This window comes from Schistocerca cancellata, chromosome 9 (genome assembly GCF_023864275.1).
Source record: "Schistocerca cancellata isolate TAMUIC-IGC-003103 chromosome 9, iqSchCanc2.1, whole genome shotgun sequence".
Lineage (NCBI taxonomy): Eukaryota > Metazoa > Arthropoda > Insecta > Orthoptera > Acrididae > Schistocerca > Schistocerca cancellata.
In genome coordinates, this window is record NC_064634.1 from 216709825 (window position 1) to 216728298 (window position 18474).

Below are 18474 nucleotides of genomic sequence, written 5' to 3' on the forward strand. Positions count from 1 at the left end.
CGTGCCGAGTAAAACTGTGAGGGACGGGAAAAACCCACCGTGGTACAACAACAAAGTTAGGAAACTACTGCGAAAGCAAAGAGAGCTTCACTGCAAGTTTAAACGCAGCCAAAACCTCTCAGACAAACAGAAGCTAAACGATGTCAAAGTTAGCGTAAGGAGGGCTATGCGTGAAGCGTTCGGTGAATTCGAAAGTAAAATTCTATGTACCGACTTGACAGAAAATCCTAGGAAGTTCTGGTCTTACGTTAAATCAGTAAGTGGCTCGAAACAGCATATCCAGACACTCCGGGATGATGATGGCATTGAAACAGAGGATGACAAGCGTAAAGCTGAAATACTAAACACCTTTTTCCAAAGCTGTTTCACAGAGGAAGACCGCACTGCAGTTCCTTCTCTAAATCCTCACACAAACGAAAAAATGGCTGACATCGAAATAAGTGTCCAAGGAATAGAAAAGCAACTGGAATCACTCAACAGAGGAAAGTCCACTGGACCTGACGGGATACCAATTCGATTCTACACAGAGTACGCGAAAGAACTTGCCCCCCTTCTAACAGCCGTGTACCGCAAGTCTCTAGAGGAACGGAAGGTTCCAAATGATTGGAAAAGAGCACAGGTAGTCCCAGTCTTCAAGAAGGGTCGTCGAGCAGATGCGCAAAACTATAGACCTATATCTCTGACGTCGATCTGTTGTAGAATTTTAGAACATGTTTTTTGCTCGAGTATCATGTCGTTTTTGGAAACTCAGAATCTACTATGTAGGAATCAACATGGATTCCGGAAACAGCGATCGTGTGAGACCCAACTCGCTTTATTTGTTCATGAGACCCAGAAAATATTAGATACAGGCTCCCAGGTAGATGCTATTTTTCTTGACTTCCGGAAGGCGTTCGATACAGTTCCGCACTGTCGCCTGATGAACAAAGTAAGAGCCTACGGAATATCAGACCAGCTGTGTGGCTGGATTGAAGAGTTTTTAGCAAACAGAACGCAGCATGTTGTTATCAACGGAGAGACGTCTACAGACGTTAAAGTAACCTCTGGTGTGCCACAGGGGAGTGTTATGGGACCATTGCTTTTCACAATATATATAAATGACCTAGTAGATAGTGTCGGAAGTTCCATGCGGCTTTTCGCGGATGATGCTGTAGTATACAGAGAAGTTGCAGCATTAGAAAATTGTAGCGAAATGCAGGAAGATCTGCAGCGGATAGGCACTTGGTGCAGGGAGTGGCAACTGACCCTTAACATAGACAAATGTAATGTATTGCGAATACATAGAAAGAAGGATCCTTTATTGTATGATTATATGATAGCGGAACAAACACTGGTAGCAGTTACTTCTGTAAAATATCTGGGAGTATGCGTGTGGAACGATTTGCAGTGGAATGATCATATAAAATTAATTGTTGGTAAGGCGGGTACCAGGTTGAGATTCATTGGGAGAGTCCTTAGAAAATGTAGTCCATCAACAAAGGAGGTGGCTTACAAAACACTCGTTCGACCTATACTTGAGTATTGCTCATCAGTGTGGGATCCGTACCAGATCGGGTTGACGGAGGAGATAGAGAAGATTCAAAGAAGAGCGGCGCGTTTCGTCACAGGGTTATTTAGTAACCGTGATAGCGTTACGGAGATGTTTAACAAACTCAAGTGGCGGACTCTGCAAGAGAGGCGCTCTGCTTCGCGGTGTAGCTTGCTCGCCAGGTTTCGAGAGGGTGCGTTTCGGGATGAGGTATCGAATATATTGCTTCCCCCTACTTATACCTACCGAGGAGATCACGAATGTAAAATTAGAGAGATTAGAGCGCGCACAGAGGCTTTCAGACAGTCGTTCTTCCCGCGAACCATACGCGACTGGAACAGGAAAGGGAGGTAATGACAGTGGCACGTAAAGTGCCCTCCGCCACACACCGTTGGGTGGCTTGCGGAGTATAAATGTAAATGTAGTAGATGTACCCCTATTTGACTTTGTGTTTATAACCCTGTATTCATCTCTCCAGAAGTCTTGTTCCTCCGTCCACCACTATATCTAACTTTAACCTATCCATTTCCCTTTTTAAATTTTCTAACCTACCTGGCCGATTAAGGCATCTGACATTCCACGCTCCGATCCGTAGAACGCCAGTTTTCTTTCTCCTGATAACGACATCCTCTTGAGTAGTCCACGCCCGGAGATCCGAATGGGGGACTATTTTACCTCCGGGACGTTTTACCCAAGAGGACGCCACCATCATTTAACCATACAGAAAAGCTGCATGCCCTCGGGAAAAATTACGGCCGTAGTTTCCCTTTGCTTTCAGCCGTTCGCAGTACCAGAACAGCAAGGCCCTTTTGGTTAGTGTTACATGGCCAGATCAGTCAATCATCCAGACTGTTGCACCTGCAACTACTGAAAAGGCTGCTGCCCCTGTTCAGGAACCACACGTTTGTCTGGCCTCTCAACAGATACCCCTCCGTTGTGGTTGCACCTACTGTAAGGCTATCTGTATCGCTGAAGCGCGCAAGCCTCCCCACCAACGGCAAGGTCAATTTTTCATGAGGGGTGGGATAATAGAGAGTGGAAAAGACGCTCCTCAGATGGGACATCAGGAGCGGCCACTCCTGTCGTCTGGGCGCTCGAAGAGAGATCACTGTCTCGTATCTGGTCCACTGCCCGTGATGCCACATGAAGAAGTGTGTCGTCGGAGGGACTTCGACTTTTCTTCCGTTTTCAGGGTGATCGCTGCTTTCAGAGGCGCTGGTCTGTGTGAGAATGTGGACGTTCACTGTCTAAAGGTCGTGCCTGTCTGAAGAAAAGCAGAGGTAGGCACCTCACTCGCATCGATGTCCTTGGCAGCGGGTGAGTTGGTCATCAAGCTCTGGAGAATTGATGGTCTCGTCGGAGGAGATGGTGCCGGTGAGGCCTCGGCGGCACCGTCATTCCCGAAGTGACCGTCGCTTTTGGATCTGCGTCACTGGTCGGGATCTTCAGCAAACGGCGACGGAGACAATCAGACCGAACAAGGCCCTCTTGTCCACATCCAGCACACGCCCGCAGCTGGCCATCATACACAACGATGGCTCGCACGCCAACTATCAGCTGTTACGACAGGTCGACATGCACGTCCTCACAGCTTCACTTCCGCCAGTACCTCGACTCCTACCTTCCAAATTTCACAGACACTCTGCTACGAAACTTGCAGAACTAGCACTCCCTGACAGGTCCCGAGTTCGAGACTCTGTCGGGCGGTTTCCTCAATGGCGTAAGCCAGAACAATGCGGCTTGAGCCTCTGCGAAGAATGGCCGCATGTTTTCCAATGAGACAGCACACAGACGCAGCAGGGCAGCGACCCTGACGGCAGCGGACAGATACCTGCTGCTACCTGAATTGACCGAAATCTTTCTGCCTGCTTCTAGCGTGCTACTCTGGCAGACTGCTAACGTCAGCTACCCTGCAGTCTTTGTCAAACGATACTACATGAACTATTCAGTGAAAAGTTTAGGTTCTTTTGTTACTTACAGCTTCATATGTCTTGAAGAACTGCCTGCCTTTTAGTTAAATATCATAGTTATTGTGATATTAAGGGATTACGTAAATGACTTTACATAATTCGAATAATGTTCAATGAAAACTAGAAATCTCTATGAATTTGCATTTGCTTCACGTTAGACCACACATTTGTTACAACCCATAGAGCTCAGTGGTCGTAACAAGTCACAACGATAGAGAGGTATGGTTTGGGGGAAAGGAAAACCTCGCGCCGAAGCGTGCAGAGAAACACAGGCAAGTCTGTAATTGACTTTATTAAATCGACGATACACAGCGGGCCTTAGGCTGAACTCGGCGATGGCGAATGCCAATGACAGGACCTGCAGCGTCGGCGGCCGGTCACTCCAGAATTGCAGACGTAGTGCTCCTATTCACGCACGCCACAGGTAAGTAAGTGCATATTGCTCTTTTGGAGACATAGATAAAGTATTGAATTTACCTTGAATCTTGAGAGGGGATCAGTATTGGCCTCCCATCTCGAGAAAATGGATTGTATTAAGCAGTGGTTGTCAAACTTATCTGCTTAAGTTCCAATATGGACGTTCTAGGGTAACACCTACGGCCACTTAAGAGAGGGTGATGAGGGGGTGAGGGAGGGGGGGCAGAGGGGGGAGGAAGTGACCATTCAAACATATATTCAATTTTCAGCAAACTATGGTTCTTAATAGAAGTTCACCACTTACACGCTTTGAAACTACAATTGTAGGCTACCACACCAATTATTCTTAAGTGAAAATGAAAATAATATATTCTGAAGTCTAAGGGGCTACACGTTTGTTTTTCTGATTTTTGGGCACTTTTACTAGATATCGTCACACCCTAATACCTGAAAGAGTAACAAGCGGATGTAACAGACAGTTTATAATCGGAATTTTGCGTTAGTCCCAAAATGATAGAACCGAGACATTTTTCAATTTTGTAACTTCATCAATTCAAAATTGTCACAATGATAGCTTTGTAAATAAACGGGTAATTTTAATATTTAATTGGAGATATATAGGTATTACTCAAAATTCATAACTGATTACGCTTTTCTGAAGCTACTTAAAGATTAAACGGTGAGGTGAAAGTAAATTGCTCCTTTTATTGCGGTTTTAATGCGTTCTTGTAAGCCAGTCTGTTCTTAATAATTAACTGATGGTACTGAAGTTTGCGATAGTATTATGTTTCTACAGCTCAATGATTTGGGAAATATGAATAAATACAGACCGAACAGTACACGATCTTTCAGATCCTGTGAGTTAACGGATAAAGGCGCTCACCTCACATGCGTTTTAGTTCATCAAAGATGCTAATAATGTACTTTTCCTTGACTAGTGGTCAGTTTTGCAGATTGGCAGAGTGCACAACTTCATAGCTATGAAACATAATGCCTCAACAAGCGCTCTTATTCTGGAGCCAAAAAAAGGAACATAGGTGTATCGCTAGAACGCAGAAAATTCCTCTTGAAAGCCAGCTGAAACCACTCATAAAGATGAAAACAGATTATATCATTAACATATAAATGGATATTTGAGCTGAAACAGTTCAGTAATACATTTTGAATGAGGGTAGAAACAAAAAGATGATACACTGTCTACTGTGAATTGTATTTATTGAGGTGAAAAATAAATTCCTTTGCAGGTTCCATTGGCAGTTTTTAATCCCCACTGGTCACTAGAAAATTTGCGTTAGGTTACAGTAATTTACCGAAATCATAGTAGGAGTGATTTACGAGCCCGGGACTTCTTACCTTTTTTCTTCTTCCGAAGAGCGTCACCAGAGGTACATTTTGGGTAACACAAACATGTATCTTGATGGCATGTTAAAATTTACTTATTTTGTAGTAACAAAGCGGAGTTTAAATAATGTCACCTCACTACTATGCTAACGCAGTTTCAGTTACAGCAGAATCATGAGACCGTGGTTCATTCAACTAGGAACTGCTGACAAATCAGATCAATAGCTTAATGAAAGCAACTTTCTGAGTGTATAAATAAACATGTAATTTATTCACTTGTCTTGTCGCAAAAGACAAACATATGCAGTAACGGTAGAAAATAATTGTCAGATTTCATTTATAGAGATCTGTGTAGTCAATATTTTACGAAAAAATCCATATTAATTGAAGCTAACTCTCATTTCGCCAGTTATCGATGACATTTAAAAAATTACATTATTCCACTGAAAAATTCCATAGTTACTTGTACGATATATCATGTTAGATAATGTAATTCTGCATGTTAACCATATGCAAAAATACTCTCCTGTTGCCTGCTGTCATTTACCAAACTCTCGTTTTAAGCTCTCGAACCGTTGAGGTGATGTGAAGGATATTTTGAGTATTTCATCCTCTCGCACACGATCGGAATTTTTAGGCAGATACTGAATGCCTTGCAAGTTTAAAGAAAAATTCAGCACCTTAACTACACTCCTGGAAATTGAAATAAGAACACCGTGAATTCATTGTCCCAGGAAGGGGAAACTTTATTGACACATTCCTGGGGTCAGATAAATCACATGATCACACTGACAGAACCACAGGCACATAGACACAGGCAACAGAGCATGCACAATGTCGGCACTAGTACAGTGTATATCCACCTTTCGCAGCAATGCAGGCTGCTATTCTCCCATGGAGACGATCGTAGAGATGCTGGATGTAGTCCTGTGGAACGGCTTGCCATGCCATTTCCACCTGGCGCCTCAGTTGGACCAGCGTTCGTGCTGGACGTGCAGACCGCGTGAGACGACGCTTCATCCAGTCCCAAACATGCTCAATGGGGGACAGATCCGGAGATCTTGCTGGCCAGGGTAGTTGACTTACACCTTCTAGAGCACGTTGGGTGGCACGGGATACATGCGGACGTGCATTGTCCTGTTGGAACAGCAAGTTCCCTTGCCGGTCTAGGAATGGTAGAACGATGGGTTCGATGACGGTTTGGATGTACCGTGCACTATTCAGTGTCCCTTCGACGATCACCAGTGGTGTACGGCCAGTGTAGGAGATCGCTCCCCACACCATGATGCCGGGTGTTGGCCCTGTGTGCCTCGGTCGTATGCAGTCCTGATTGTGGCGCTCACCTGCACGGCGCCAAACACGCATACGATCATCATTGGCACCAAGGCAGAAGCGACTCTCATCGCTGAAGACGACACGTCTCCATTCGTCCCTCCATTCACGCCTGTCGCGACACCACTGGAGGCGGGCTGCACGATGTTGGGGCGTGAGCGGAAGACGGCCTAACGGTGTGCGGGACCGTAGCCCAGCTTCATGGAGACGGTTGCGAATGGTCCTCGCCGATACCCCGGGAGCAACAGTGTCCCTAATTTGCTGGGAAGTGGCGGTGCGGTCCCCTACAGCACTGCGTAGGATCCTACGGTCTTGGCGTGCATCCGTGCGTTGCTGAGGTCCGGTCCCAGGTCGACGGGCACGTGCACCTTCCGCCGACCACTGGCGACAACATCGATGTACTGTGGAGACCTCACGCCCCACGTGTTGAGCAATTCGGCGGTACGTCCACCCGGCCTCCCGCATGCCCACTACACGCCCTCGCTCAAAGTCCGTCAACTGCACATACGGTTCACGTCCACGCTGTCGCGGCATGCTACCAGTGTTAAAGACTGCGATGGAGCTCCGTATGCCACGGCAAACTGGCTGACACTGACGGCGGCGGTGCACAAATGCTGCGCAGCTAGCACCATTCGACGGCCAACACCGCGGTTCCTGGTGTGTCCGCTGTGCCGTGCGTGTGATCATTGCTTGTACAGCCCTCTCACAGTGTCCGGAGCAAGTATGGTGGGTCTGACACACCGGTGTCAATGTGTTCTTTTTTCCATTTCCAGGAGTGTATATGTCGTACACATCATGTGTGGTGTAATATGTGCCAAAAGCAAATTCATAACGACCTGTATTTTTAATTGCGGCATCTTAGAATTCATGCAGTGTGTTACTTATACGCAAAATATCACTAACTATGACGAATAACGAATTGATCGGCACTGTACCATGTAGGTAGAGTAAAATTCCGTAATTAACGTAGAAATCTAACATTTTTAACGAGTAGTTGCTTTGAAATCGTGAGAGAAATAGTGCAGAGCGCTGGTGCGGGCGTGACGTGGCACTGTTGCACCGTGACTAGCGGGATAACCAGTGTTCTGTATGTGTAGCCGCAGGCTCGAAACCGCACTAGACAACGCAGCTGATCGCCACGCAGGTAAGGCTGGCTGGCACTGTTTCTGTTCAAAAAAAAAAAATGTTCAAATATGTGTGAAATGTTATGGGACTTAACTGCTAAGGTCGTCAGTCCCTAAAGCCGTCGACACACGGACCGTGCTGTCCAACGTTAACGTTGAGCGTGCCTAGTTCAACGTGGTGCTGAACGCTCAGGAACGATGCGACTTGCGCATACGGTACGTGGGCTCCAACATGGTACACGCGATCGCAACGCGGCAGTTGAGGGATGTTTCTAGTTCATAAATCACACTGTTTACTCAACGGCGCGGGTAAAATTCCCACGTAACCTCTATTAAAACGTACATTTCCACAATCGTCCACGAAAAGGAAAGCACCATGCCCATTACAAACAGTGCAGTACAAATTTGGAATACTTCTCCGCATAAGATAAACATTTTTCATCATTTCCTTATTTTAGTAAAACCCCAAGGTCAGTGTTAATTGACCACTGTTCCTACGCAGTAGCAGAACCTTTGAAACATGTGAACTACGAAATGTAAAAGAAAAAGGAGCAATTTATCTTTATACAAGTAGCGCAAGCTGTCCTGTAAAGCCAATCGAACAAAGTCACCCCTCAAAAAAGGTTAACTTATATTTACAAAACGTCAAATATTATAGTATACACCTATATTAAACTAATAATAAAGTATCAGAACCTAATAAAAACGCAAATGACAAGGAAAAAAAAATTGGAAGTGTCAAGACGCCAACCATCGCCCCGACGAACATTTCTACAAAACATTAACGCCACTCATTACGCTAAACAAATATCACAGTGCTGTTGTCTATTCATATTATCTTATAGCTTGCTGAAAACCTTAGTCGTAGATATGTTACTAATTGAAATTTAATTATAACAAATTGTACCAAGAACAATGCGTTTTGGGTGGATCTTCAGTGTGTCGCTTCCTACAAATAGCCTACTCTCACAATATGGAAGTTACAATAATCTTTTGCCACGAATATGATATTTCTCATTATTTTATTGGAACGAATCACACAGTTAACAACGGGTTTACCAGTGATTCTCAATTTGTTGGTGCTCAGAAACGGCCTATATACATACAGGCTTGAAATGAATGCCAATATGGCGCCTCACAACTCTGTACTGAAGAGAGACGGCGTGCGTGTGACGTAGGTGGCGTTGTGCCATCTCGTTGGTCAACGCTCAGACGCACGTTCAGATTATCTGACATGCCAGATATTGCTATTCCACGCTATGACGTCAGAAACTCGGCACGCTCAACGCTTAACGTTTCGATGCACGGTCCGTGTGCCGACTTCTTAAGCTTACACACTACTTAACCTAAATTATCCTAAGGCAGGGCTTAACATCTGGCCGGTTTTGAGCGCGAGTCCTCGCTTCTGCTCAGGCACGTGCTCGCTAGCAGGTGCAAGGTCGCGGAGTAGGGAGGGAGGGGAGGGAGGGGAAATGCGCGCGCACGTTTGAATGTGATCTCGCGTTCTTAGCAGATTTAACTAGCCATCTGAATGCTTTGAACATTTTACTACAAGGTAAAGATCTGCTAATTACTCATTTCATAGATCGAATACGAGCTTTTACAATGAAATTGACACTTTGGGTGAGTCAGCTGCAAACAGGAAACCTAGCTCATTTTCCTAAATTATCATCCATGCAAGATGTTCACAAAGACTGTGAACGTTATTCGCATAGTTTAGTTGATCAGTGCTTTCAAGATCTGACAGCACTAGACAGTGATTTTTGATCTGTTCTCTCCATATTCAGCGAATATTTAAGAGATTCGTCCTGAGCTGCAGCAAGAAATTATTGACCTGCAGTGTGACAGAATACAGAGACAAATTTCAGAACAAGAAAAACATTTTGGAATTCTACAGACACTTCCCTCAGGATACAATAATATCAATGTTCGGTTCCACGTATGTTTGTGAACAACTGTTCTCTGCAATGAAATGTAACAAGACGCGCCTGAGAAACGCATTGTCTGATCGAAATTTAAACTGCACGCTGCGCCTAAAATGCACAAGAACAATTACTGCGAACACAGACGCAATTGTAAAGGGCTAAAAGTACAAGATAACCGAGAATCCGACACTTCAGTGGCAGCTTTTATTGTGTAACAGTTCACAAATTAATGCGAATGTAGAGGCATACACTAAGCTAATAAAATTATGTGGCATGTGTACATTCTCCTTTATTTGTTTCATTTGTCGCAGTAATAATGCGTGAGTGATATCCCTGCAGGTGGCTGCGGATTTACATTGACTGGCGGCAGCTGTTGTGCGCCCCACGTGACTTCCCCACTCTCCGCTCTGGTCCGGTAGTGGGGGTAGCGTGCTCGCGCTGCTCCGTGCTCGCGCCTTGCTGCTCACAGCTTGCTCCGCGAGCACGTATGTTGTGAAGCCCTGTCCTAAGGACTAACGCATACACCCACGCCCGAGAGAGAACTCGAACCTCCGCCGGGACCAGCCACACAGTCCATGGCTGCAGCGCCTAAGACCGCTCGGCTAATCCCGCGCGGCCCTGTTTCTGTTCTTACACTCATGCCTGTGCAGGTACGAGACGAGCAACGGCATCCGGCAGGAGCAGTTCGGCTCTGAGGGTGACGGCACTAGCTTGAGGGGCAGCTTCTCGTGGCAGCCGTCGGACGCGGGCGGCGCCACCTACAGCGTCACCTACGAGGCTGACGAGAACGGCTACCGGCCCAAAGTCTCTTTCGGCACAGGACCCGTCGCGGTGCGCCCCACATCTCCGCCGCCGTCGCCGCCGCCGAACGAATTCCCGGTTCCACCTGTGGTGTTCCTTGGTAGCAACACCGCACTCTCTCTGATCGGCTAAGTGGCCAGTCAATTCCTGTCACAGCACCACTCAAGTGCCCAATATTTGAAAACTAATTTCTGAAGTGACTGGTCAAAATTGTCAAGAAAGTATGCAACATCTACTGCTGTCAGCTGGAGTATATCAGATAACAGCCAATGTCTTGGTGAGAAGTTATTGGGGAGTGCTTTGGAATCTGAACAAACGCTATAGCCGCAGAAAGAAAACTTATTAAAATTGTTCTAAAAATGAATTAATTTTATCTGTATACTAAATTGAGCGGGATGTCTGTCTTTTTCTGTTTTAAAGCTTATGTTATTTACAATGACAAAATTGCTGTATACTTTACATATTATGGCACATGTGCAAAGACACTACTAAAATGTTTTATAAACATACTTTCCAGTCGAAAAATACGTAATTCTCGCAAAGATCGAATAGAATATCGAATAATTTACTAAGCATACCTACATAAAAATTCTCTGTCAACAGTCAGACCTGGCTGAAACAAAAAAAATTGTCCTTAAACATTTCTAGATATTGATAACTAAAATATTGTTGTAGCTATATCTAAGTACTGAAGATGATGTCACTCAAAAATACTTTTTGGTGTGAATTATCACTAATTATCACATTAAAAATGACACTCTCTATATCTGTTCTTTTTTTCTTCTACTGGTGTCCTAAAAATAATGATACTATTACGTACAATTTTTCTTCGTCATGCACCTCTCGTGAATGTACGCTGCAGTCACTTCGATATAAATGAAAATAAACAAAATATATTCCATATTCTTTTAGAATACCACCAAACGCAAAAACAACTTGCGACTTCCGCATTTATTAAACTTGATATTAATGAATGTGTTTAGGATTTGACTGCTTTATATCACTTTAGAATAAAACTTTAAGCTGTAATATATGAGTAATATCCAGAGTAAAAGTTTACTGAAAGCTACAAAGATAGTAACTCATTTCGCAGGAAGTGAGATATGCAAACTGAGAATCTATGAGGAAATGAACATACCACAGATAAAAATCAAGCAATGATTACAAAATCATGGCTTCACTTTGACGAAAGGCGGACACCTTTTTTTTAACATAAACATTTAGACAAATTCTGGCTAAGCACCAAATTCAGATGTTCAGAGTTCACGCCTCAGTCTGTACTACGATTCGCTCTCTCATTTATTACTTCTTTTACCTCTGGCAGTGACTTATAGTTGAAAAAAAAAAAGGCAAGGTGCACAATGGTTCGCAAGTCACATTAAACATTATGTCCACCATAAATTGATAGGTAAGGCAGTGTAAAACCACTCGATGCAACAGAATCAAGTGAAGCAGAGAGTCTCAGTTTTGGAACTTAACTTTCAATACAGCTTTACTTTCACTTAGGCAGAAACGAAAACATGCACAAGGTGTGAAAAATGTGGAAGAAAAGACGTCAGAAATCGAAGAAGACTGTTATTACAGAGAAGCCGAGAGTTTCGAGGAAACCATGAGGCACACAGGGGACATATTATGCTGAGCTGTTGAAAACTACAAGAAAAATAAGAAAACAAAACAGTGAGATATTCGATTAATATAGTATGGTTATCGGCTATAAAGGAAGATGGCTCAGTAGCTATGGAAAGTGGGGAAAATAAGCAAGGAATTCAGTATATCCGTAAATATTTGCGTGGTTGAGAGGATGAACCACAGTAGTTTCTAAAACAAATAATGAGCGTCTGACAGCAACGTCATGTGAGGTGTGTAAAAATAGGTGGAGGTATAAAGAACGCTGCGTGAATGTGATGGTGTTCAAATAGTGTTCAAATCTGGACTAAAGATAATACAACAGAAATTTGCAGAATTTTTTAGTGGATCACTTTGCAAAAGGACTACACCGTCTATCAAATAATGTTCTGTAACTGGTTATAAAAAGGAACGCTACAGATCGAGTGCCTCTGTCACAAGTTTCAAAGGTTGCCAGGGCTGCAATAATGCACTTAATGATGAGATAAGTATAAGACACAGAGTCGGACATAATTCTTATTTCAGAGGGATCAGTCTCTCTGAATATTCCATTTATCATTACACTGACTGTACATAAATAGATCTGTTCAACAAGGTATTACCTATCAGCATTTTTAAGATCTGTGTAAGGCATTTGACTGTTCAAATAACAATTTATCTTTGAAAAACTTAAATGTTATGGCTTTTCGACGTACAATTATTGAGTGGTTCACTTTATATTTAACTGATAGAAAGCTAAGGGTTTGATAGCTCTCATAGCGCAAAATAGTGCTCTTATTATATATAAATACACTCCTGGAAATTGAAATAAGAACACCGTGAATTCATTGTCCCAGGAAGGGGAAACTTTATTGACACATTCCTGGGGTCAGATACATCACATGATCACACTGACAGAACCACAGGCACATAGACACAGGCAACAGAGCATGCACAATGTCGGCAATAGTACACTGTATATCCACCTTTCGCAGCAATGCAGGCTGCTATTCTCCCATGGAGACGATCGTAGAGATGCTGGATGTAGTCCTGTGGAACGGCTTGCCATGCCATTTCCACCTGGCGCCTCAGTTGGACCAGCGTTCGTGCTGGACGTGCAGACCGCGTGAGACGACGCTTCATCCAGTCCCAAACATGCTCAATGGGGGACAGATCCGGAGATCTTGCTGGCCAGGGTAGTTGACTTACACCTTCTAGAGCACGTTGGGTGGCACGGGATACATGCGGACGTGCATTGTCCTGTTGGAACAGCAAGTTCCCTTGCCGGTCTGGGAATGGTAGAACGATGGGTTCGATGACGGTTTGGATGTACCGTGCACTATTCAGTGTCCCCTCGACGATCACCAGTGGTGTACGGCCAGTGTAGGAGATCACTCCCCACACCATGATGCCGGGTGTTGGCCCTGTGTGCCTCGGTCGTATTCAGTCCTGATTGTGGCGCTCACCTGCACGGCGCCAAACACGCATACGACCATCATTGGCACCAAGGCAGAAGCGACTCTCATCGCTGAAGACGACACGTCTCCATTCGTCCCTCCATTCACGCCTGTCGCGACACCACTGGAGGCGGGCTGCACGATGTTGGGGCGTGAGCGGAAGACGGCCTAACGGTGTGCGGGACCGTAGCCCAGCTTCATGGAGACGGTTGCGAATGGTCCTCGCCGATACCCCAGGAGCAACAGTGTCCCTAATTTGCTGGGAAGTGGCGGTGCGGTCCTACGGCACTGCGTAGGATCCTACGGTCTTGGCGTGCATCCGTGCGTCACTGCGGTCCGGTCCCAGGTCGACGGGCACGTGCACCTTCCGCCGACCACTGGCGACAACATCGATGTACTGTGGAGACCTCACGCCCCACGTGTTGAGCAATTCGGCGGTACGTCCACCCTGCCTCCCGCATGCCCACTATACGCCCTCGCTCAAAGTCCGTCAACTGCACATACGGTTCACGTCCACGCTGTCGCGGCATGCTACCAGTGTTAAAGACTGCGATGGAGCTCCGTATGCCACGGCAAACTGGCTGACACTGACGGCGGCGGTGCACAAATGCTGCGCAGCTAGCGCCATTCGACGGCCAACACCGCGGTTCCTGGTGTGTCCGCTGTGCCGTGCGTGTGATCATTGCTTGTACAGCCCTCTCGCAGTGTCCGGAGCAAGTATGGTGGGTCTGACACACCGGTGTCAATGTGTTCTTTTTTCCATTTCCAGGAGTTTATTACAGATTCTGCATTCCCAGGAGAGTATCACACTAAAATGACCACTGGCTTCCCCGCTGCATTCCCCCCAATGAAAATACTTTAAACAAATCCCACACCGTAACCTACCACTCACAAACCTACGACAGAGCCCAAACTTCTCACTCGTGGTTAAATTTTACAGTTACTGAGAAAAATATACGTCTACCTTACCAAAGTTCAGTTACATCAGTAGAACTATTTATAGAATTAACAACAATGGTCTCGAAATGCTCTGCCTGTTAAGAAAGTAACTGCTTGTATTAGTACTACTACACCACAGCTAATACCAATACCAACAAAACTTCACAAAATTATTAGCTAAAACCAAAAAATTCAAACAGGGACTGGAACACTAAACGAAGTTAAAACACTGATGAAAGTTTTACTGAAATATTTCACTAGAAGCAATAAGAAACGTCAGTTGAAAACTAAAGCATGAAATTTACTAAACGACTTCAATGCACAGAAAACTCTAAAAAAAAAAGAGCTAACGTTTCCAAAAGTTTATTAAATCGTTATTTCGACACAAACGGCACGAAACACCGCTGAAAATTATTAAATTTAATAACTGTATAACAGTGCACACATAAGATTGTTAGTGCTTAGCTTCATAAGTGCTACAGCTGCAGTACAAACCGCAAAATGTAAACACACTGTATTGAAGCTGAAAGTGTTAATCAAAGTTGTGGTGAAATATGCGTCTGGGGTCCGTTGCGTAGCAATCATATTTGCTTTCAGTTCTTAGAAATGTCCAACATTGGTGGATTTAAATGAAGCGTGAAATTACTCCTTTTCCGAAGAAAGCATCAAACTATTTAATTAGAGTTGAACGCTCCCGTTGCAAATCTTCTCGACCTGGTATTCATTAATAGCTCATAACTGAATATAAATCAATTGTGTAATAAACACGTACCTTCGCCGGTCGCTGTGACACGGCGGTTCTAGACGCTTCCGTCTGGAACCGCGTGACCGCTACGGTCGCAGGTTCGAATCCTGCCTCGGGCATGCATGTGAGTGATGTCCTTAGGTTAGTTAGTCCCATCTAGGGGACTGATGACCTCAGATGTTAAGTCTCACAGTGCTCAGAGCCATTTGAACCACGTACCTTCTTCAAATGATAAACCTTTGGATAAATTCTAGTGTCCGATACCACTCGTCGGCTTTGACCAATGACGTCATACGTAAGGCAAAGATGCTGCAATGGACCATATATGAATGGAACGGATCATGCTCCTAAGCAAACGAATGTAACATGCCATAAAATAATGCATTTAATGCGACTATTATTTCCGCGCCAATGTCATTTAAACGTGTTGAAGATGACTGAAATAAATAAGAACACGAGAGCAATTACGAGTGCATATATTATATTATAGTTTCCACACATACTGCAAGAACGATCTAAATAATGAACTGTTGAATAGTTGGAATCGGTAACTAGAAACATTACTGTTTGTTGCGCAAAAATCATATAACATATCAGAAACGTGCTTAAAAAATGATCTTGTTAGTGAACTACAGAACACGACAAGACTTTCAAAAGATGAAAGTCGTTGCAGCACAAGCAAAGAAATAAAACGCAAAAATGACCAAACCTTGCAACCGATACCTATAGTACCTACACGAAAGTCACACCAGCTACAATAGCTCCAATTAACACTCAGTAAAACTGATACACCAGGAGTGACAGTAAAATTAAGAGAAGCCTAGCAGAAACTTCGAAAAGGAAAACATAAAAGTGGCTACATAAAAAGAAACTTACTGCATATGAAGTTCCAAAGGAGTCAAAGATCGAGGCTGACAAGAACGAAATGACATAACAAGAAATAATAATGTTAGAAGGTCAAACTGCAACGAAAGAAGCAAAATCCAGAATATCTAATGAAAAAAACAATAAGAAACACAAACTGCCAGGCACGAATGAGGTACCACCCAAATCTGTGCTTCCCTACCACCCGCCCTCAATCAGGCGCAAAATTTTAAAATAGTAAAAAAAATGAAACCACGAGTCAATAATATAAACCCTCCGTCAAAGACACAGCAATACCCCTCGGCCCACCATTGTAAACAGAAAATATGAAAACGACAGAAAAACTTCCCCCCAGAGAAACCAAAGAAGAAGCACTGGCACAACACAGTAAAAAAAAGCGCAACGTAAAACAAGAAAAAAGTATCAGACACATCAACACCTAACTAGCAAAACGAGGTTTGTACATTTTGCTGACTACTTTCATAAATGTAAGAAACAAACAATACCCTTTAGGAATACTCTTCCTCCAACAGTATTCATGTAAATGGCAACACAGAAATTCTTCTCTTTCCCCGCCCGACAACAGATTTTACAGCCCCCCAATACCCGTCGATAGTATTAGTACATGCCACCGTCTCATAATCTTTAAACTGAATATTGTGATTCACGACCAAATGAAGATAACCCCTTTCACCCATCCCTTTGTACGAAGTAAATCCATCCGACATTACTACAGAACCTTCTTCCACATATTCTTCTATTGAAGATGTCAAGACTTCGTTTGTCCGATTTGGTACAATCCTAAATACAACATCAGCAATATCTCCTCCGGAAACTACTACTCCAAAAATCCAAAGCTCAACAACCTCGTGCCCCCTTTCGTATTTTCAACTATAGCCCCCCCTCCCCCAATGACCCCCTACTCTTTATAAATTACCTGCAGACTTCTCTACAGAACGAGAACCAGTCGACTACAATGCCACATGAAACCCCTACTTCGTGCATAACAGATTCGCAAGAATATTCATAGCAAAAATAGTAGATTAGCATGATAGTTACTTCTAAATTCAGCCTCGATCTTTCGAACCACATCTCCTTGCGTATGGATCTCCATATCTTATTTTTCCTGCATCTCCACATCAATTCGTCGGAAGTTCGTGATGACGCAACCTTCGTCAAAACCATATAATTTCCACAGATACTGCACTTGCAAAATTCATCAATGACGCCCAATGATTGCAAAAATTGTATAGTTGATATACGGTCACTCATTTCCTGAAGCATAATGTTAGCAGTAAACACAATTGACTCATCCATAACGAACAGTGTCACAAATCAAGACCTTATAAATCACGGCTACTTTCATTAACAAAAGATGCTGTAAACAAATTACGAGATGAAATCAAAACAATCTACATCGAATTTTTAATATACGCGCGTAACGAGGAAATCCAGAGAAATCATTTAACGTTCATCGACAGCTATCTGCGGCCGAAACAAAATAACATCACACATTACGTCATTGGTCAAAGCTGACGGGTGGTATCGGACACTAGAATTGACCCAAGCCTTTTATTGACTTTTGTGTCAATGGAAATCTTCTCGTAACATGGGTCATCTGTCCACTGGCTTATCTACAGATATATACTACAATTTCCTTCAAAATCTCGCAGTGGCGTCGATTTATACTTCACAAGAATGAAAACTCCTAATGAATTACTTCGTAACAAGTACAAAGACTTGCTACACTAAGAATGATTATCTGAGCGCTAACTGCCACAGAGTATTAACTAATATCTTTGTCCCTCTCGCTCTAGCAACGTCACGTCAAGTCACGCTGCTTTCTCTCGCATTGCATGATACGTCATACCGTAACTTGTTCGACAAATTTACGCATTCAGCAGAGAAGAGTGAACGTCCTGACAGCGGTCTTACACTTTTATTTAGAAACTACAATACCTCTGAAAGCCTGAACAAATTTTGTCAACAAACGCATCTGTGCAAGAGAAATACAACGTCAAAAATATGTCGTCTCATTAGAAAACATAATGGCCCTATTATCTCGTCAGCTAAAAGCATAAATTTATCATTACAGAAAATTACTTCCCCCTTTGTGTACCACAATTTTCCGGTAATTTTATTCGATTGCGAGGTGCTGATTACAAAATACTTGTGGCTTTTGTCGCACGTAATACATACTGTATACATTTTTGTTAAGTATCACTCTTTCATATTATAGCATGTGTTCCAGTGAGATTTATGTTCAGTGCCAGTAACAAAGGGGTGTAACATGGTAGCATAGGGTTCCGCTGGAGTGGAGGTCGGATTTGGGTTTGTGCAGATGTGGGCTCAAGTTTACAAACAATTTATTATACATATAACTATTCTTGAGAGCAGAAAAATGATGAGCAGCAGAACTTATTTTA

General features: G+C 43.7%; 1 protein-coding gene across 1 annotated transcript in view; it reads left to right on the forward strand.

Annotated features, from left to right (window-relative positions):
* The window catches only part of LOC126100300 (endocuticle structural glycoprotein SgAbd-5-like), a 50012-nt gene extending 38824 nt beyond the window's left edge, over positions 1–11188 (forward strand). Inside the window, exon 3 of the mRNA XM_049910908.1 lies at positions 10288–11188. Within this exon, the coding sequence (XP_049766865.1) occupies positions 10288–10570 (283 nt within the window). The 3' untranslated portion in view covers positions 10571–11188. The remainder of the gene's footprint in view (positions 1–10287) is intronic.
* Positions 11189–18474: the final 7286 nt, after the last annotated feature.